We start from the raw sequence: 21,243 nt of genomic DNA on the forward strand, positions 1-21,243 counted from the left end.
ACATACTCTTTTATATTTGGTCCCTCTTGCAAATTGTATGACATAATCAAGCAAACCCTAACTCAAATCAAAGCAAGGCCCACTTCCAAAAGTGAACCAAAATCGTAACAATTCGTGCAAATGGAAGCAGCTCAATTGACTCTCTAGTTACGAGATGCGAATGATGCTACGAGTGCGTCTCTATAGATGGGACAAGAGTATCTCTCTCCGAGGGCGATGCTTTCGCTTTGCCTTTCCACCTGCCGTTGCCGTTGCCTTTGCCTTTGCCTGCTGGCCACTTGAGCAAACACCAAAAGCAATCTGTTGGTTGTTGTTGCTGGCGTTTGCTTCCGGCGGCAGCAGCAATAGCAGCTCGTAAACGAGGATGGAGGCGTTTAAGTTGCACATAGCCAAGGCCAGAGGAGCACCTCTATAAAAGCTGTCGATTCACATGGTAATGGCATCAGTTCAGCTCTTTAGTTCATATCAACCAGATCAGATCAGCCAACGATCACTATGAGAGTCTTCCTTTGCTTGCTGGCGATTGGCGCCGTAGTCAACGCGGGCTACATTGGCGGTGGTGCTGGCGGTGGCGGTGCAGGTGGTGGCGGACATGGACATGGACATGGTGACTCTGGCGGCGGACCCGAAGTCAAAGTTATCAAAATAATACACGAATCGTCGGGTGGCGCAGGCGCTGGCGCTGGCGGTTGGGCAGCAGGAGGCGGCGGTGGTGGTGGCTGGTCAACAGGCGGCGGCGGTGGCGGTGGCGGCTATGGAGGCGGCTCTCAAGGTGGACAGGATGTTAAGATTATTAAAATCATTACGCAGCCCTCAGATGGTGGCTATGGAGGTGCCTCTAGTGGTGGCTGGTCTGCAGGTGGTGGCTCCAGTGGTGGCTGGGCTGCTGGTGGAGGCGGCGGTGGTGGCTGGTCGTCCGGAGGCAGCGACACCAACACAGCTGTAAAAATCATTAAAATCATCACAGAAAGCGGCTCAAGTGGTGGTGATGCCGCAGGCTGGTCCGCTGGTGGTTCAGCAGGAGGCGGTGGTGGCTGGTCTTCGGCAGGTGCGGCAAGCGGTGGTTGGTCCTCGGCTGGCTCATCAGGCGGTGCCGGTGGCTGGTCGTCGGGTGGCCCTGCAGCTGGCGGCTGGTCCTCGCCAGGTCCTGCCAGCGATGGCTGGTCCTCCCAGGGCGGCGGCGGTGCCAGCGCCGGTTGGTCCTCTCAAGGCGCCGGCAACGGCGGCAGCTGGTAAAACTTTGCTTAACTTGTGATAAGCTCAAATCTCATGCAATTTCATCTCTCATGCGCCTCAATTCATTAACTTTGTCTTATTGCTCGCCCTATTTGTTGAATAAAAAACTCTTTATAATTTCCACAATCAATATTTAACTGAAGAGAGGCGAAAAATCGTCTCAAACTTTTCCATTTAAGGCATCGAAAAAGAGAAAAGAAAAACTGCATTTGAAAGTCGCAGACAAAGGAGAAGGCAACCAAACTTTGTCTGCCTCTGTCTCACTCCCCCTATTTCTCTCTTTTTGCCATATCTATAGCTTAACTTAAAAAGAGAGAAAAAGAAACACACTTAAGCGTAAAGTAATAAAATTCAAGCAACCAAAAAAATGTCGAAGAAAAAAGCAGAAAGAGCTGAACGAAATGAAAAGAAGAAAAACCAAAATAATAAAAAGGAAAATATGTAAAATATCACTTTGAGGCGGCGCCAAGGATACCAAGGATACGATGGATACGAAGGAGCCTCACACTTAGCCAGCATAAAGGCCAAAAGTGCAAGAAAAAGCTTTTGCCTCGCGCAGAGGGCATCGAGGGGTTGTCTGCACACTGAGCGAGCCGGGTCAGGGGAGGTTGCTGGGGGCCACGAGTTTTTTCTTCTTGTATAAAAATATTTTCCATATAAATCTAACAAAGAACGTGTTCGGGTTACTTGATTAGGCGCCCAAAAGTGTGCAAATTGTGGGGGGCGGGGCGGCAGAGCGACGACGACAATGCCAACAACAGTTGCAGGAGCCACAGCAAGAAGGGAGACAGAGAACGACTAGGAAATACCCTGTATGGTTTGCTCTACACTAGAATAGAGCAGTTGGATATAGAAAAAAGGAAGTATAGACAGTTGAAATAGACATATTGTGAGAAAGAATAAAAGTTAGAAATTCGTACATGTTAATACGCGCCCGTTACATACTCACTCATACAACGGACATACCCATAATCTTCTGAGCGAAATAGGATTGGAGGAAGTGTGTATAGCTTCGACGACTTCTCGGTTTCCTTAACGCTTTCAAAATAAATACTTATATAGAAATAAAAGAGAGCTAAAAAAGGAAGGCGCAACAAATCCAATTTGTTGTTGTCGCACCCAGCACCAAGCCCCAACCCCCATCTCCCTACCACCCACCCTGACGCCCTCTCTTTGTTGTGTGAGTGGGAGTGTTGAGCGCAAAGTGGGCGCCAGCTTGGTTTCTATATTGATTTATTACTCAATAGCCCGAAAGGAAGTGCGCTGTATATTATTTTGGGAACGATTGCGCAAAGAATTTGATTTGTTCGACGAGAAAATTTGAGAACAACAAAAAAACAATCATTAAAGATCGATACACGCCGTTAGATCTCATCCACAAATCCAACTTGTTGCGCTGAATAAACAAACAGGCGCACACAAACACACATAATTTACTTAATATTTGCTGCTATATATACCATATATATCTATATCTACATATATATTTATATCTCTCTAAAAGTGAAATCCGAATATGTGAAATTATTTGGCTGAGTTTATGGAAAATTTTCCGAGCACAAAATGTTCGCAGTTTGAATTGTTTTATTTGTGCTTTGCTGCTTACCAAATTTGTTATTATTTTAATTTTAATTTTGTTGATTGATGTTGTTGCTGTTGCTGTTGCTGTTGCTGCTGCTTTTGTTGTTGCACGTGCAACGCCAAATTGCGTGTTTGCCAAACAACAATAACAACAAAAGCTAAAGTTAAGTTATCCGTGGACTCCTTTTATATTGACACAAACTGTCTCCCTCTCTCCCACTAACTCTCTCTTTCTCTCTCGCTATCTTCTCTCCGCGTGTGTGCTTAGCTATGTTGACAATGGGCGCGTGTGCAGCGGCAGCATCGTAAGCACACTCAATGAGGCAAATGCAAACAGTTTACGCGACCCTCGCTGAAAATTCTTTTTAACCGTAGTCTTAGCCAACCCCAAAGCGAACAACTTGGGAACAATTGAAAACACTTATCTTTATATAATTTCAATTCAGACCGAGAGTTGACAGAGAGATGAAAGAATTAGTTTCGAGTGGCTGAAAAGCCCGACCAAATGATTATATCTCTAAACAAATAATAATCAATCGGTCAATCAGACTGAATAAACAATTGATTACAAAGTGAATATATATATTATATATACATAATAGCTGATTAATTTCGCATATCACTAAGTGGAAATTTGATAGTCTCGTTCAACGACTGATTTAATAATTGACGCAATGTTTGACTGGTTGGAGGCTCTGTACAATCAAACCTTAGATTGCACAAAGCCTCCAACTAGTCTTGTCTTATATGCAGTTCAGTCTGACAGATCAACACAATGACACAATAACTGACAGATCGGACGGAATTTCTGTCGTTGATTATCCCAACAAATAAAATTCTGTAAAATCATATTTATTGATCAATTATATTATCTACAAAATCAATTCAAAGTCTATTTCAATTTGGCATCTTCACCGAATTGAACTCGAGTTTGTTTAGCTGGCCCAGCACCAAAATCTCCTCGATGGCCTTTTTGGCCAGCAGCTTGTTCTTCTCGTCCAACTTGCGATAGGATGTGGCCCAGCCCTCGGCATAGATGGCAGCCTCGTCTCTTGAGCAGTGGCTGACGCTGGACATATGCAGCGGCTGCAGCTGCTCCGCAGGCGATGTCTGTTCTAATTGCGCTGGTTCTACAGGTGATCCACTGGAAGTCTGTAGCACGTGATCGAACTAAGAAAGGAAGTAATCTTTATATATTTCTCACCTTGCCTGTAATATACTCACAACTTTAGTTTCCGACTCGGACCAGTGATCCATGTCCTCATCGTCTTTAAATTCATTCATCGACTCATCCGGCTTATCCCAGATGCCATCCGTGGTTTCCGTCCCAGTTGCTTTGCCTACTTCGTCATACAGAAATGTCAATTCATTGAAGTACCACAAATGTGGCACATACACCTTGTTCATTTCCTCGTTGTACTCCACTTTACGCAGTTCGCGCCTGAAGCAAGTTCGAATCCCATTGATCTTACGCCGCATGGTGTCCATATTGGCTTTCCCATCGATTTTCTTATAGCACTGCAGCAATTTCTCATACGCTGCCTTTCTCTGCCTCTGATTCTTGTATTGCTCGTCCGATACTCGCCATAGCGCTGGCAATTGCCGATATGTATCGAAGAAGTCTTGCCAGCGATCCGTTTGCGGTATGGCGGTCATTGCAATCACACAGCCAGTAGCGTACTAAGCCTAGCAGAGAGAGCATTCGTGAGAGAGAGAGAGAGAGAGAGAGAGAGAGAGGGGGGCAGAAACAGAATCAAACATGTTCATGTTTGACGCTCTCAGCACACAGAGACGCTTCACACACGCATGCAACTTAATGCCAGGCCTGTTTGGCTTGAGTGCAACATGATGGACTGCAAGCCTATGGACGTTGTCAAACATGCTGCAAACGTTTGCTGCTGCTGCTTAAAGAGTGTGTACGACCGTTTGACAACGCTGTTCAATTGTTCGTCTTAAATTCCCTCTTAAATTCCCCTGTTTTTGTTATTGTTGTTGCTGCTGTTGTTATTGGCGTCGCATCGTCGTTCGTTGTCGAACGTAGAGCCATTCCGTCTGGTCGTCGACACTTCCAGCAGCTGAAGCAGCAGCAGCAGCAGACGTGCGTCGCAGTCGACGCCATTAACGTCGCGACGTTCGCCTCATCGATTTGGCGGCATCGTCTTCTTCTTCTTCTTCAACTCTGCATGTTTGTCGCCAAGTATTCAAGCACACACACTCACACGCACACGCACACAAGCAAGGCAAAAGAAAAAGTTACTAAAAAACTATGCACGAGACCAAAATGAGCGCAAAAGCACAAACAAAATATTATTACTAATTCATTTTGTTATTTTGTTTCATTGCACCCTTTGCTTATATCGCGCTGTCGCCCACTAGCGGCGCGTCGTCGCGATGTCGCCTTGCTTCGCCTACCTCTCCCTACCCCCCTATATAAACGCTCTGGCAGTCGATTGCACTTTTGCACTTCATTGCATTAGCCCACACGCCGTGCTGAACGTCTCTCACTCTCACTCACTCTAACGCACTCTCCTCATTGCCATTCGTTGACTGTGAGCTTTTTGTGCTGTTGTTGCTTTTGTTGTTGTTGTTTCTGCTGCTGCATTTGCTTTGTTTTCGTTTATCGTTTAAATTCTTTCAGGTGGCCGCTTTGCGATTCTTGCGCTTTTGCCGCTGCGGGGAATGTCTGGGGGCCCAGGTCATAAGTAATTTATCATCATACAATATTGAAGTGCGTCGACGCCGACGTTGACGGCAACTACGACTGCTACTACGACACCGACAGCGACAGCGACAGAGACAGCGACAGCGGCATCTGTCAATGCCAATCAGTTGTAAATGATATGACTGACCGATTCTTGGGACTTTCCTTTCCAACTATTGTCGTTGCTGTTGCTTCTGCCGTTGCTGTTGTCAGGTGGTGCCAACTGCCAGACACCGAGTTGACTCCACAACAAAGGAAATCGATTGCTTGAGGAAATGTCTGGTAAACAAATTAAGTGACCAAAGGGCATTATTTATACTGGGCGTGTGTTTAAGAACTTTAAAACGATATTTGATTATTTTGTAAATACTATTTGGATAGCTCCTCTAATTACACTACCGAAATTGTTGCAGGATTTACAAATTACACACACACACAGATGCACACACACGCACTCAATCAGAGACGCACATACACTCAATTACAGTGCAAGCTGCCCAGCAACAATGGCTCGACAGTAAAATGCGATTTCCGACCAAAAAACTTACATTCACACACACACACACATATTTATAAAATTGTTTTTTATTTTTGTTTTTGGGTCTGTGCCTTGTGCTTTGTTTTGTATGTGGGTCATGTCCTTATGAAATATTCAAATGTCCTGAATTAAGCATTTCTGCCATTTCCACTCCTTTTTTATTGTTTGTCCAATTTTCCAGGCTAGCCTCAACTCCCCCTGCTCCTGCTTCTTCTCTCTAGCTTACTCTCTCTCTCTCTCTCTCTCTCTCTCTCTCTCTCTCTATCTGCCTCGGTCTCGCTCTGCAGTTCCATTGTAAAACAAATTGTAAATGTGCCTGATTATGTGTGCGTGTGTGTGTTTGCAGTTGTGTGTGCGATTCAATTTATTTATTGAAAATTTGACCAAACATGCTTGGCGAACAGAGCGAATGCAGACAGAGAGTGAGTGAGTGGGTGAGATAGAGAGAGAGAGAGAGAGAGAGAGAGAGAGAGAGACAATAAAACAGAAACGCATAAAAGCAAATAAATTGGTTACATTTGGTTAACACTCAAACACACAAACAGACAGACACGCACACGCACACGTTTGTGTAAATCCGCAACGGAAGTTTGCTTTTAAATCGATTTTGATTGATTTTTCTCACTGCCAAGCAAAAATGCCTTTTGGACAAAAATCAAAATACATGCCCGCATGCTCTATAGGTGTGTATATGCTCTCTCCACATGTGTACGTGTGTGTGTGTGTGTGTGAGTATAAATGAAATCAAATTGTAAATAATCGAGTCGGAATCGTCGCCTGTTTGTATTTCGCCAGCCCTTTGGCGCTTTTCACTTGAAATCCGTTTGGCAAAAAAAAAAGAAAATACAAAGAGAGAGAGAGGCAGAGAGAGAGAGAGGGAAATCAAGAATTTAACAACAGATCGAAAACACGAAATACAAATATTTTTACTAAAATTATATTCAATATGGTTGTTGTTGTTTAACTTGGTCGCTCGCAGCTCGTTATTTATTTATATTTATTGAATGTGTGTGCAACGCTTTATTTCAATATCGTAAAAAAATGTGGAAAAAGGAAAACAGAAAGAAAAAGAAAAAAAATAAACTAAAAGCCAGCACTTACATTTTTAATACAAAATCAATAAATATAAAAATAAATAAATATATACACATACACGCATATGTACGTATGTATGTGAGTCCATATATTAAAATATGTTGTTCCATCTGAGTGCTTGTTTGTGTGTGTGTGTGTAAGACACTTTTTTATGGCTGCGGGCTCATAAAAAGCGCATAAAGTGGCTTTAACATAGCATAAAAAATGCAGCCAAGAGTGCCAATAGTTAAGCCAGTGTCGAAGAGAGGGGGGAAAGTAGGAGTGGCCGAAAGAGATATTGGGCCAAAGGTCAGTGAATAAAGGAAACTCTCCAACCTCTACGAAGCTCTATCTCTGTCCCCCCATTTCACTCTTCTCTGTTTGGGTGGTCCGATTTGAATAAAATATTAAGCGATAAGAAAAAAAATGAACATGTGACAATAGACGTATCACTAGAAGGTGTGAAGGAGAGAGATACTAAGTATATGAAAGTATGGAAGTATATAATGTATACATACTTCCATACTCTCATACTGCTTTTCAGTTATACACCCAATCATACTTTCATGCATTCATGCCCAAAAGCATTCTTCATTTAATAAGATTCGTATAGAAGAGCGAAATAAAATAAATTATCAATTATTAATTATTAAAATATTCTTTCTTGAAAGTTACCCTGGACAAGGCTGACCAATGCAATAGATAATGAACGCCATTCTCAAGAGAGTAAAGAGTTTCTTTGCCAATTGCATAGTTCTCAGTTGCTAAATGTCTGTTGCTTAAATATACATATAAATAATTATTCCCTTTTAAATTTTATGAAATTATTTTCATGACAACTAATAACAAAATTAAGTAGCTTTGATATTAGTAAGCTTTTAATTTACCATTTCCACATGGGAATGAGAATCTTATGAGCTTTCCTTATCTACATAAGAAAGTCAGTCAAGCATGTCCATAGCGACGTGCAGTAAGTCGTAATTAAAATATCGCACCCATGCTAAAAAAGATTGCCAGACAAAATACCCCATCTGTTTCCCTCACGCACAAAATAATCTTTAAGCTTGCTTTTTTGTTTTTAATAAAAAGGTCTTTACAAATATGTTAAGCTGCTCAGGCAACTTCCATCAAGACCTTTTCGACACCCCTGCACCCAGCTTCTCGTCTCCCATCTTCCCTCAGCCCTGCTCTTCGGTTTCATAGCTCAATTCCAACTCGATTCGTCCACGTCTACAAATCAGGAAAGCGTATCGCGCACGTGTCTGCAATATGCATTAGCACCAAGTAATGCCCATTTTAGCCTTTTCCCGCTAGATTCAGCTTGTTCTTAAATTCACTGAGCAGGCCAATGTAAAAACATATTTCTTTACTTTGAAAATGTTAATATTTGCAGTTTGGTTCTATTTCTAAATACAATATATAATTAATATATTTTTTAAAAATATGTGTATAAAAAATTAAACAAGAAGTTTTCATTTAATCATTTATTTATTGTGCATATTTGCACTTTTCAATGCATATTTTACCCTTAACGACCATTTACCGGAGGACACGGTGGCTCAATGCACGAGATAATGAATGCGATCGCTAGCCACGGGAGAAGACCAATTTGCTTGAACTGCATTTTGCTTGATTCGTTGTTTTAACAATAACATTTTCCTCACCGTCTGAGCCTCTTTTATATCAAACACAGTGTTAAAAATCGCATTAAGAATAATAAAGCGATTTTAACCGTTTTGGAGCTTTGCCAATCGAATTCTTCTCAGTTATGTAATTTGTCTAGCTTAAGCGTGAAAATATTTCTTCTCTATCTATTACAAAACACGTAATTTAAATATCACCTATCTGAAAATATAATTAAGTTGCTTCGATATAAACACACTTCTTAGCATCACAGAAGTAGAGTCACAAAACAGAATAATACTCATTTTAGCTTGATAGCAGTTGAGTAATCTTTATTTCATAACTACTCCAAATTTTTGGAATTCTCCCTAACAGTTATGCTATTTCTTACATAGATGCAACATATTTCCTTTCAGCTTTAATCCCTCGCTTTAATCCATTGTACTTGATACTTGCTTCATGATTCTAGCCACACAAGCAGCACCACACACAGCTACAACCACCGAGAAAAGACTATATCTGTTTAGTATTGATTGCAGAAATCGAGACTGACCAACCCTCGAGTGGCTGAAAATTGATTTGGAAATCTTTTGAAGAGTGGTACACAACATTTATTTTCCGGAACATCCAAAATTAGAAAATACAAAGCCTAACCTATGCATACGCATACATATGGTATATATAATCATGTTTGATCCATTTACTTGCAGTCCTTCATGATCTCCCCAATGGCGAATGGCAAAGTTTTGGTCTTGATATAATCCAAATGTCGAACGGCATCAGTGAATTCGCCCATGGATAGTGGGGGCACTGGTTCGATATCCTTATAGATCTTTGATTCGATTAGTATCAATTGAAAATTGATCAAGTCCACAGCTGATCGCATCTCGTCCACATCCACATTGATTCTATTGTTATTACCGACACGTTTATTCGAAGTCTCGATTTTACTTTCTTTCTCCTTGAGCATCTTCTGCTTCCGCAGATTGAGGAGCTTCCTCAAGAGATACAATATTGGCAAGATTATGAATAGCAGCCCATACATTTTGGTTTGACTAATCCATTCCAGCATTTTGGCTGACGTTTAGAAAATATACGAGTACATATGACTGGGTAAAAACTACTAAAACAATTATTCAGCTCCATCGAGCTATGTACTACTAAGATTATAATTATGTCAAAGAGTACTAGATCGACATTATATAGGAAAACAATGCCTGCCGCTTTCAATTAAGTAAAGCGTATTCAATATGATATTCAATAGGATACACTTGTTCCACTCTGACACAATTCTGACTTTTCACATAAGCCGCCCCACGCCGTGTGCTCCTCGCTTCATGGCTCCCTGGCTCCGTACCCCTTGGCTACCCGGCTGTTCGGCTGCTTGGCTCCTGGTGTGCTGCCACTTGCCCCAGTCACTCGCCTGGCAGTCAACCCCTTATGCGACACGAAACCAAATCCCCGACCCATGTCCGGAACGCAAATAAACGATAAAAGCGCAGTCGTTGCGAGTAACACTAACAATAAGTAGCGAGAGGCGAAAATGAAGGGGGCAAGGCGTGGAGGTGAGCCGAGACGAGGCGAAAAACGAGGCGAATGCCGACAGGCGTCGGCTGAGAGCCGAGCGAACGAACGAACTGTCGCACTCGCCGACATACTCACTCACTCGCTCACTCGCTGTTGGGCCGGCTCGTCCGTCGTCTGCTCGCTGTTTGGCTCGACAAACGCGGGAGTTGCCTGGGCGCCCAGCAAATGCAGCAGCTGGATGTCTAGAATTTCACAAGGGATGGCAGTGGCAGAGTGTAAATGACAGAGCGAGAGCGAGAGCGAGAGAGAGAGAGAGAGAGTGCGCGCCAAAGTTGAAAGTTAAATTGATTTGAGCCGGGTGGCTATGGCCGAAGGGTTGGCTTGGCTTTGGGCTTGGCTCCACACACACACACATACAAATGACTTTCAGCATGTGGAAGCCGCTGCTTAGCGTGTTTCCTGCCATTAGATGGCGCCACGTGCGCAGTGAGAGAGCGTTCACTCGATGTGTGCTCTCTCTCTCTCCCTCTCCAAGACACAGGCACACATACACAGACACAGTTTCGCCTGGCCGCTTGGCTGAAAATGAGGCGCAAATTTTGTGGCAACCAAAAAAAGGTTCAACAAATGGTTTGGCTCGATACCAAAACCGAAGCCGTAACCGAAACTCCTCACATCCCCTGTCCCCAGCTCCCAGTCCTAAGCTTTCAGCCCCCACGTGCCACCCACTATTTAGTAATGACACAAAGTTGTAATGGACGAGGGGCAGGCGGACGTAGCTTTTGGTGTGCATAAAAACGTGTGGCATCATTTTTCAGGCTGGCCAGGGGGGGGCGGTTCAGGGTGTTTTCTGGCTTTTTGGGCGCACAGCAATGCACGCAGCTGAGCAGCAGGAATCCCACTGAAGCGGGGCGTCCATTATGATGCCCATGCTCCTCCAGTTGGCTGGCTCTAGCGCTATCTCTGTCGCACGTGCAGTCGTTTGAAAATTATGTCAACGAGCTCTGTTGATTTTCCATTTTGCCTGCTTTCATTTTAGCCTGCTTCCTGCCTGCCGTTCGCCCTTGTTGCTGCTGCTGCTGTTGTTGTTGTTGTGCCATTTGTTTTTGTTGTTAATGCTGATGTTATTTGGCATTTGCCGTTGCCGTTGGTGCTTTTGTTGCTGTTGTTGTTGTTGCTTTTGCTTTTGCTTTTACCGCCGCCTGTCGCTGGTTAATTACATTTTACAAAATTTGCTGTCAAGTAGTTAAGTTGGGTTAAGTCGAGCGCGCAGCGCAGCGCAGCTGACGCCAGCAGCGACTGAGCGACTGGGCGGGCGACTGTGGCTGTTGTTGTTACGGTGGCTGTTGTTGCTGGTAAATTTAATATTCGATTTTATAATTTTTATACGCTGACCTTTTTGCATTTGTGGCATTTTCTTTTTAATTATTTATGTGCGGACCGTTTTGGCTGGGTAGGAGGGGCGTAGCGCTTGTTTTGCTCTGTGGCAAATTAAACGAAAATCGACATATTTAATTATGCAGACAGGTGCCTGTAATGCGGCATTGTAATACAATGCTCGGGGCAGGAGCCGAGGGCATAAAGAATTAACTAGCTGAGCCAAGGCATTAATATTTCCATTTCCACAGCTGAGCTGTCAACCACTCAGATTAAGAATTTAATAGGACAGAAATCAACTTGAGCTGAAATAGTTACATACACACACACACACACACACAGATAGACTATCACACAAGACAGCTTTCTAGACTCCACGTAATTCCAGCAGCAATAAAAACTTTCATATAATTTTTTACTGCTGTATGGATGTGTGTGTGTGTGTGTTAGTATGTGTGTGTGTGAAAAATTCAACAAAAATATTTTTAAAAGCTCAAGGCAAGCAACACAGACGTTAAGTAAAAAACTGCACTCTTACACTAAAGTAAGAGAGAGATGCATTTAGGGACAGAAATGAGAAGAGAGGGAGATAGCTAGAACAAGTAAAAAGGACAAAGAAAACAGTAGATAAAGAAAATGTACAAAAAATCATAGAAAAATAACAAAAGATAAATTTAAATACGACTTGCGAATTATCTATAAGAGAAAAGTAAAGTAAAGTATTCAAAATATATATAATATTTTAAATAATTAAATTATATAATAAATTTAAAATATTCCAATTTATATTAGCTTTAATTAAGTTAAGTTCAGCTTATCTGCTTGCCTAGTCGTCTATACCTGATGTGTCCTGTTGCGCTAGGGCATGAAAGCTTGGAGAGCAAAAGACAAGCAACGAGACAAGCTAAAATGAAAAGAAGGCAAAGAAATAAAAAAAGTAAATAAAAAAGAAGGAGAAAAAGAAAGAAAAAAAAAACGTTAGCGCAAAATGTTACGCTTGCATTTCAGCCGAAGAGAGCTTGAGGGGGCAGCTGAAGAGAGGGATGTACAGCGTGGAGTGGGCTGAGGTGGGATGCGGTGTTATTTGGGGAATTGTTGGCCTGGTGTTGGAGAGCATGTGGCTCCTACAATGACAGCAGAGGCAGCCGAGTTATTGTTGTTGTAGGTGTTGCTGCTGCAGCAGCAACAGCCGGCGAAGGACGACAGCGATGAATGGGAGATGGACGAGAAGGTAGAGCAGCAATAGCAGCAGCAGCAGCAGCGATAGCTTGATGTGGAGCAGCAGCAGCACGATGAAGGCATTAAGCTGCTACACACAAACACACACATACGTGCACCCACGCAGATGGCAGACATTATGGGCAGCAGAGGCGAAGGATGCGTTTGCCATGAAATACGCACACACACACACACCAACACCCACACAAACATACATATACACACCCACACACACATAAAGAACTTGGCAAGAAACTTGCGCGGCTTTTCACAACGGGAGGCAACTGGCATATCCATGCCAAAGCGATAGAAGAAAAACCCAACCAGCCAGAGACACACACTCACATGAATGCACACATACACACACGCACACACACATTGGCACTCACATGCCAGGACAAAATGGCAACATAACTGTAGTGAAAATGTCAAGAGAGAGAAAAGATATTAAAACGTATTTGACTTCTGCGAGTTTGCGGATGAGGCGAAGAAGGAGGCAGAGAGGGAGAGGGAGAGGGACCTGAAGAGAAGACGCAGACGTAGACGAAGGACATGAGCAGGATGTGCGCCAGTGTGGCACAATGAAAAATATATAAAGAAGCCGCACACACAAACACACTCACACATACATACATACACACGCACACACTCGTGTGCACATACAGCTTATGACAAAAATAATAAAAATGGCTCAAGAAACGAAGCAGCTGAAAAGCAAAACGAAAACAGCGTAAAAATATAAAGCAAAGTAAAATAAAAGTGAAGCAAAAGCAAAAAAAAAAATAAAATAAAATAAAAAGCGAAATACAAGTATAAAAATGAATTTTAGATGACAGTCAAAGTGCTTTTGGAGCGCCGGAGGGGTGCGGTGCGGTCCGAAGGTTTGTCTTTGCAGTTAAGCAGACGAGTAAATGTTGTCGTTATTGTTGTTGTTGTTGCTGCTGCTGCTGCTGCTGCTGCCGTTGCTGCTGCTGCTCCTGACGAGGCTGTCGTGGCTGCTATTTTATACCAAAGACGTTGGGAAAAACTGTGAAACGGGGCGGTGGGCAGTGGGCGGGCCTGGGAGCAGCAGCAGCAGCATTGCATAGCAGGAGCAGCAGCAACAGCAGCAGCGGCAAAAAAGTCAAGAGAAGCGACAAAAAGTGGAAAGTTTTATGGGCAACAGCAGCAAAAATTGCAATATACCATGGCGAGGACTACGACGAGGACCCTCCTGACGTGGATTGGCCATGTGCGTTGGTGGGGCAAGAGCCGCTTGGCTAGCCTTGTTCTCTGCGGGGCTGAGGTGATGAGGCAGCTGCCTGATGTTGATGGCGTTGCCACTGCTGAGGCACTGACAACCAACACGAAAGCTGAAGACAGTGGCGCATCGAGAAAAGAGAACTGAAGGGAGTTTGCTCTTTCAAATGAAAAATCGCTAGATTAGCTAAGGTAGCAATCGTATTATTGAGGATGAAGATGAGAAAAACAACAACGAATTAAGCATATTGTAAAATAAGCGAAAAGGCTGAGCATATAAGAAAGAGGTAAGAAAATCTAAGAAAGCAGTCAAGAAACAGTTCTATTGGGCAGATAGAATAGATAATGTTAACAAGTACCCAAGGACGTTCAAGGACTACCCAAAGATACATCAAAAACAAATAAATATAGCCAATATAAATAGCTTTATTTAGCACAATACGCCTACATTATAAATAACTCTATATACCACCTAGCTATTTTAATATAAATAGATTCCAGCTATGTTAAAATAACCCGACAAGTCATTCTCCTTTCTGCCATCCCTCTGCAAAAGTCAATTAGCCTGCGCTCCTGACCTCTGCTCTGGCTGTATATACATCGATACCAACACTCATGCCACACACATAAGCTCTGGCATTCACTCTGGCAAACACTTCCCACACCCACAAAAAAAAAAAAAAAAAAAAAGAGAAAAAGAAAAAATGAGAGACACAAAATGATTTCGTTTCTTGGCACGAGTTTGGGTAAAACTTCGACAATGCTGATGGGGAAACGTTAGCAGAGCAACTTACAAATTAAGGCTTAAATAAGATGCCGTCATCCCAGCCAACGTGCCCCCGCTCTTTCTCCAGGGACTGCGCTGGCAACATATGTTTGTCAAAATCCCTCAATAAGTATATTTCCCAGCTGCAGGAAAAAACCGAGAATGGTAAAAGAATACAACATAAAAATAAATCATACGCCTCATCAGGCCCAGAAACGAGCCAATACCGTAAACATTATTCAACTGCAGCGCACGACTGGCAGCTCCATCCGACCAACTCCAAGTCACCCACCGCCCAGCCGCCTGCCCGCCTGCCCACTTGCCCGCCAGCCCCTACCCCTGGCCGCTCATCCTTGTGCCTGGCGCTAATAAATGCTTATCGAAGACGCATAAAGCGAGTAAATTCGCAGCCATTAAACGAGCATAAAACTCAATGCCCGTTTGGGTACTAGGCTACTAAAATGTGGGGGTCGACAAATCAAAGTACAAGCAAAACAGCCCCATGAAAATCCGTCCCAGCCCCAATCCCCCCTCCCTACTTTGACACTCCCTAAGGCCGCAAAGAGCTGTGAAATAAAACCAGGCAAAGCACCGACAACGGCTACAATGAAACCCAAAGCGGCTCCCAGGCGATTTTAATGCGGGTTTGGCGTTACGAACTGAACCACCCAAGGCCCACCCAGAGCCACCCGAAACCGCCCAACGTTGACAGCATACAAAGTAACTTAAATCGAAACAATAAAGCGGCAACTTTGTTCGAGCAAAAATGCAAAAAGGAGCAAAGCATAAAAATGGGGACAGCGGGCAGTGATCGGGCAGATGCTGAAAGGAGGATGGCGAGATGGTGGCAAAACTTACCAAAGACGGCGAGAAAAATGACAAAAAAAAAAAAAAGACGATGAAGAGAAGAAAAAACATGGAAAATGCGCAAATAAATGAATGAATAAAGCGAGCCAAGGCACAGAGCAGCGCAACAGCAGCAGAAGCTTCTACAAAGAAATTACAAAATTTCAGAGGAGAAAGAGGTCCACAGGAGCAGCAGTAGCAAAGGACTTGCATGATAATAGGGAGAAAGAGAGAGAAAGAGAGAGAGAGAGAGAGAGGGAGGAAAAAATATTAATAAATCGCAGCTACTGGAATGCTTGCAGCTACTCGACAGTGGATATGGCCAAGTGCTCTGGGGGTGCCGCAAAGTGCGCGTACAATGCGGCGTATGCGTAATATGCCAAGTGCTAAAACAAAATAGCAGAAAGCAGCTAAAAGTGCTGTGCAGATAAGTAGCCAAATAGAAAATTGAGGAAAAATATAATAAAAACAAGTAAGAAAGCTCCAGTCGAGACTGCTCGACTAGGAGATACCCTGAACCCTCCAAGCTGATATTCTAATCATTCTGCACTTCTTTTATGCACACATACATACACATGCATCCACACGCACACATAAGCCTGCGCTCTGCTAACTGCGCAGTAAGCAGCGACTGCGCTTGGGCTGCGCTGCAGTGTGGTCAATATTATGAGAATTTATTTGTTAAATAATTTCTTTTGTAGACATACGATCTTAATGAAAGTCTCTAGTATTTGTCTCTAGTATTTGAAATACGCTTTTTACAAAAGTGAGGGTGAGGGGGTGAATTTAAGGGTGGGGGTAAATTTTAACAAAAACCGAAATTGTATAAATTGCATATAAGCATACATTAAAAATTTGGAGACTCTAGCAATAAAGGTGTAGAAGATATAATTTTATAACTGGTTTTCGATAAGGTTTTTTATCGATAAAAAAAGATCGGGATGAGTTAGCGATTTTTAATGATAAACTTGATATGCGCTCTGTAATTACGGACATTTTAAAAAAAATTTGAAGTCTCTAGCTCTTATATCTTCTGAAATCGACGCGTTCATACATACATACGGACGGACGGACGGACGGACGGACGGACGGACGGACGGACGGACAGACAGACGGACAGGGCCAAATCGACTCAGCTCGTCGCCCTGATCAAGAATATATATACTTTGTGGGGTCTGCCACGCCTCCTTCTGCCTGTTACATACTTTTAACAAAACCATTATACCCTGATTTCCCATTTTCAATGGGTTCAGGGTATAATAAATATAAATTCAGAGATAAATGGAAAGATAATATTTGGAAAGATTTTAGATTATGTTAAATATATTTATAATAGATTTTATTTCAATAGATAGATTAATAATCTAATATGTAGATGTTTCAAATAGATACATTAATAATAATTTTATATAAATAAAATATGAAAATAAATAGAGATATAGATATTTTAAGAATATATAAATGGGGGCGATCTGTACAGATAAACAGGAATATAAGTAGACAGTAGATAAACACATAGATTTTCAATAAACCGGTGCAAAATAATCAGATAATAAATGAATAAATTTTATTCTCCCCAATTTTAACTCGCCCATATATATACATATATCCATAGTAATCTATATATAGCTGCAGCTAATCTTACCCTAACTTTCAATTTGATTGAACCACTCAGCTGCTTCATCCCATTTAGCTCAAACCAAACGTTATTCAATATTCCAATTGGTTAAACTGAATTGAACTAAATACAAAATATTGCCCATCTGTGACATTAGTGGTACGTGAAGGACTTGTTCACTATTTCGAGTGCTACAAAAATAATTGATCAAATTTCGAGCCCAATTCCATTCGTGGTGTGGCACTTGAGTTTGAGTTTGAATTGAATTGAATTCAATTGCCGGCCACGCTCGATGGCTCAATGCCCGTGAGCCCAATGACCGCTAATCATAAGGATAACACCTAATCAACCGCAGAGCGGACGCCCACAAAATCGAAACCGAGAGGTTTTGCGCCCAAAAATTAAATGAAACGTTGATAAGGCGCAAAAGGGCGCACTAAACGATTAAATCGAATGAGCGAACAAATGAGTGAGTGAGTGCCCCGATTGCCCTTCATTCAGGCATACACTCGCACACACCCACAAAACACATCAGATATATACAGTCGTACATTCATGCCAACCCCCCCGGCAACACCCTGTGCTTGCGCTGTGGACGTGCCCGACTGACTTTCGGCACAAGTGCGCAGCGATGGCGAAAAGTGAATTTTCCGCCGTGCGGTTGTCAGGCACGCAGCGGGAATGACACTGGTAGGTGGGTGGAGCGGCCTTCTGGTTCAGGAGGTGCAGCAGTGGCGGCGGTAAGAAATTGCTAGCTGAATAATTTCAGCAGCGACGCTAACAGCAGCAGCGACTGCGACGGCAACTGCGAAAGCATAGCTATCAAGCATGTCAGCTGCGAGAGTGTGAGCGTGGCCAAAGTCAGCTTAAAGCGCGACAGAGAAGGAGAGCGCAATCGAAGCGAATGGCCAGACGAGACGAGACGAAGCCGAATGCTGCATTGGGTGCTCGGCACTCGTGTTCGGTTTGAGTGCGAGGTTCGGTCAGGCAGACAATGTTTTTCACGTGCCATTGCATGTGCGCACACACACACACACAGCTAGTCGCACTCATACAAATCACTTAGTGTGTGTCTGTGTTTGTGTGTCTGCCTGCGTGCAAGAGAGAGCAGCACGCGTTTTACTGCTTCTGAGCGCCTGATCTGCAAGCAGCGTGTTGCGTTCGTGTGTGACGTTCTGTGCGGCTAACTGATTGACGTTGACTGCGATGCCGACGCCGCTGTTTTGCTATTTGTTGCCGCCACGCGATGAGTGAGAAAAGACTATAGCGGCAGAGAGGGCGTAGGAGAGCGGGCCAAGGGGGCGCACTTGTAATTGTTGTTGCTCTGTCCTGGTTCGCTCTCTGTTTGCTTAACTGGGCTTGATTAGATTTTCGAGGTTAGATACATTACGAATTATTCAGCGCTCAGTGGGTGGCAGCACCAGCCCCTTGCAGCCGTTGTCCCTCTCACTATGCAGGGTCTGCCACTTGTTTCGCTGGCTGGCTGGTTGGCTCCTGCGAGGGCTGTTTATCGAATTTCTGACCAGAAATTCTTTGATTGTGTTGTAATTGTGTTATCCTTGTTGGAACGCCGGCTGTTGCTGTTGGCTGTGGGCTGTTGGCTGTTAGCTGCCTGCCACTGTGGCACGTAGCACATAATTGTTACTATTAATATTTCATTGGGTGGTTGCTTCGGGACATTTATGGACTGTTTTTCCTCGCCTTTTTAGCAGGGGGGTGTGTGTTTAATTAATCGACTTGCTGGCACTGAGTGCCAAATGTTCCTATTGTTTTTTGCTCGCCAGTCAAAATATTTGACTTGTAGATGTGGCTCTAATTGAGTCCCAGTCTCTCTGCCCTATCAGTGGGCGTAAAAGTTTTTATCGCTGTTGTTCTTCGTGTTGCTTTTGCCCATCTGGCGTTAACTTCACTAAAATGATGTAAACCTAATTAAATTTCCAATAGCAAATGACGCTGTCCGCCCCCAAGCTGCCCCGCCCCTGCCCTAAGATTAGCCAAAGAAACTTTGACGCAGATAATTGCGGCATTGCGTCATGCACAGCAAATTTTCCACAGAACGTTTTCTGAAATCTATTGAGCTTTTAGTGGATTCTGGAAATAAGTAACAAACAAATAGGTGGGCTTCAGTGGGTATAGATAACTGTAAACTGAATTGGCCATAATTCCATGAAATGTATATGAAGATAAGATATAATATATCATATACATTTACAACGTATATCCTATATTCCATCTTATGTCTTCTATCTTCTATTTTCTATCTCCTATCTTCTATCTACTATCCACTATCTAAAATCTAGTATCTACTTTATGCTAGATCATCGATTGCTAACAATGTGAACCAGAATGATCGATATGTGAAACCAAGGGGACAGCTCATTCCCCACTTCACAAACTCACACACACACATACATAGAGAGGACAAAGATGCTGGGTCATCGTCGACTGTCGACTGTCGTCTGTCGCCTCTCGTCGGTTCTCGGTCGTCGGTCGTTATCCTCATTGTCAATATCGAGAAATTTTTACACCCACGCACACACACAAGCGCAAATTGAATTATCCCCAACAAATAGAGCTTGAGCCGGAGTGTGTGTGTGTGTGTGTGGGTGTCTATATAGATGTGTATGGTTGTTGTTGCTGTCGTTGTTGGTGTCAATTGGGTGTCTGTGCGCTGGCATGTTGTGCTTTGTGTTGTCTTGGATTGTCTTGTGCTCTGTGCTGAGTTCACTCCGTGTATCTGCGAAACGTCAAAGTATCTTAATTAAATTTCATCCCTTAGCCAAAACGTAAAAATGTACAACAATTTCACGTAGTCCGGGACTGACTAATAGACAATTTACGCCCACACACATACAGAGACTAGCAAACAGTCAAGACGCGACACAAAATGAAACGTTGAATGAACTGTGCGACAAGGACACTCCCCACAAATGTCCTAACCCATTGGCCGTAGACACGAGTGCACGAAATACAATTTCGCAAACAGTTACACAAACACGCACACACACAAAGGGACAAACAACATGCCGTTTAGCAACACTGCCGGGCAGTGTGGGGCAATGCCAGCCAACCAACTAGCAGTCAACTGTTATACCATTAAATAAAGTTGGCAACACTTAATGCACAACGACAACAAAACCAACAACTGACCCCCCCGCACCCGGCCAAGAGGTTGGGGCTGTAGCTGTAGCTGTCGCTTTACTTACTTGTTGGGGGAGCTCGAAGAGGGCTGCAAAACGTTTACCGATTTGTTGCTAATATTAAGCAGCCAGCCAAAGCGAAGCCTTCACTTTGAAGCACTGACATGAAACTCGACACAGAACCTATAAAATATGTAATGCAACAACAACAACAGCAACAACGACAACTTCACAACTGTTTTCGTTTAGACACGTTTATACGGTTGCCTTGATGCTGAAAACATATTAAACAATTACAAAAGTTTCAAATAAAAGTTTGCTGGCTATAATCGGTTTTAAATCTAAGTAAACAGAAAGCTTCAGCTGAGTAGTTGTGCGGCAACTCTAGTAGATCCCATTGAGACTGCTCTGTACTTATATTTCACTTGAAACCTTACAAATTTGGCACTTAAGCATCTCACTTATTCCTGGCTTTACTCCATTCAGTTTGGCTTATGGTAGAAATGGTTCTTACTCTGCACAGTATTGTATCATGTACTCTAAAAAAGTGAATCAAATCTGCTTAATAATAATAAGTTTTCAAATACTGTAAAACTGAAATGAATCTGGCAACTCTGTTCTTGGACTAAATATTCCATATACACTACAATTTTTGATAGACTATATATAATATGGACAGCATAAATGCAAACAAATTTAAGTTGAATAAATTTACTATAATAATATAAGCAACTGTGGTAACCCTGTTAAAATAGACCC

The 21,243-nt window shown here is 42.9% G+C and overlaps 2 protein-coding genes across 4 annotated transcripts; one reads left to right on the forward strand and one right to left on the reverse strand.

Moving 5' to 3' along the window:
- Positions 1-241: 241 nt before the first annotated feature.
- On the forward strand, positions 242-1,362 carry LOC108612321 (uncharacterized). Its single transcript, XM_018005200.2, has one exon. The coding sequence runs from the start codon at positions 496-498 to the stop codon at positions 1,234-1,236; it is 741 nt and encodes a 246-aa protein (XP_017860689.1). The 5' UTR covers positions 242-495; the 3' UTR covers positions 1,237-1,362.
- A 2,291-nt stretch (positions 1,363-3,653) lies between these two features.
- On the reverse strand, positions 3,654-20,662 carry LOC108614753 (uncharacterized). Of its 3 annotated transcripts, none has more exons than XM_089466978.1 (3): positions 20,551-20,662; positions 4,042-4,503; positions 3,654-3,987 (listed from the first exon to the last, which is right to left on the reverse strand). In XM_089466978.1, the coding sequence occupies exons 2-3, from the start codon at positions 4,471-4,473 to the stop codon at positions 3,715-3,717; spliced, it is 705 nt and encodes a 234-aa protein (XP_089323104.1). In that variant the 5' UTR covers positions 4,474-4,503; positions 20,551-20,662; the 3' UTR covers positions 3,654-3,714. The 3 variants fall into 3 exon arrangements, with proteins under 3 accessions (XP_089323104.1, XP_089323103.1, XP_017864490.1); XM_089466977.1 differs by lacking the exon at positions 20,551-20,662 and adding an exon at positions 12,498-12,561 and having other exon boundaries at positions 4,042-5,797; XM_018009001.2 differs by lacking the exon at positions 20,551-20,662 and adding an exon at positions 5,333-6,547.
- Between the last annotated feature and the right edge of the window lie 581 nt (positions 20,663-21,243).

Source organism: Drosophila arizonae, chromosome 4, assembly GCF_054131065.1.
Source record: "Drosophila arizonae isolate 15081-1271.41 chromosome 4, UAZ_ARI_1.0, whole genome shotgun sequence".
NCBI lineage: Eukaryota > Metazoa > Arthropoda > Insecta > Diptera > Drosophilidae > Drosophila > Drosophila arizonae.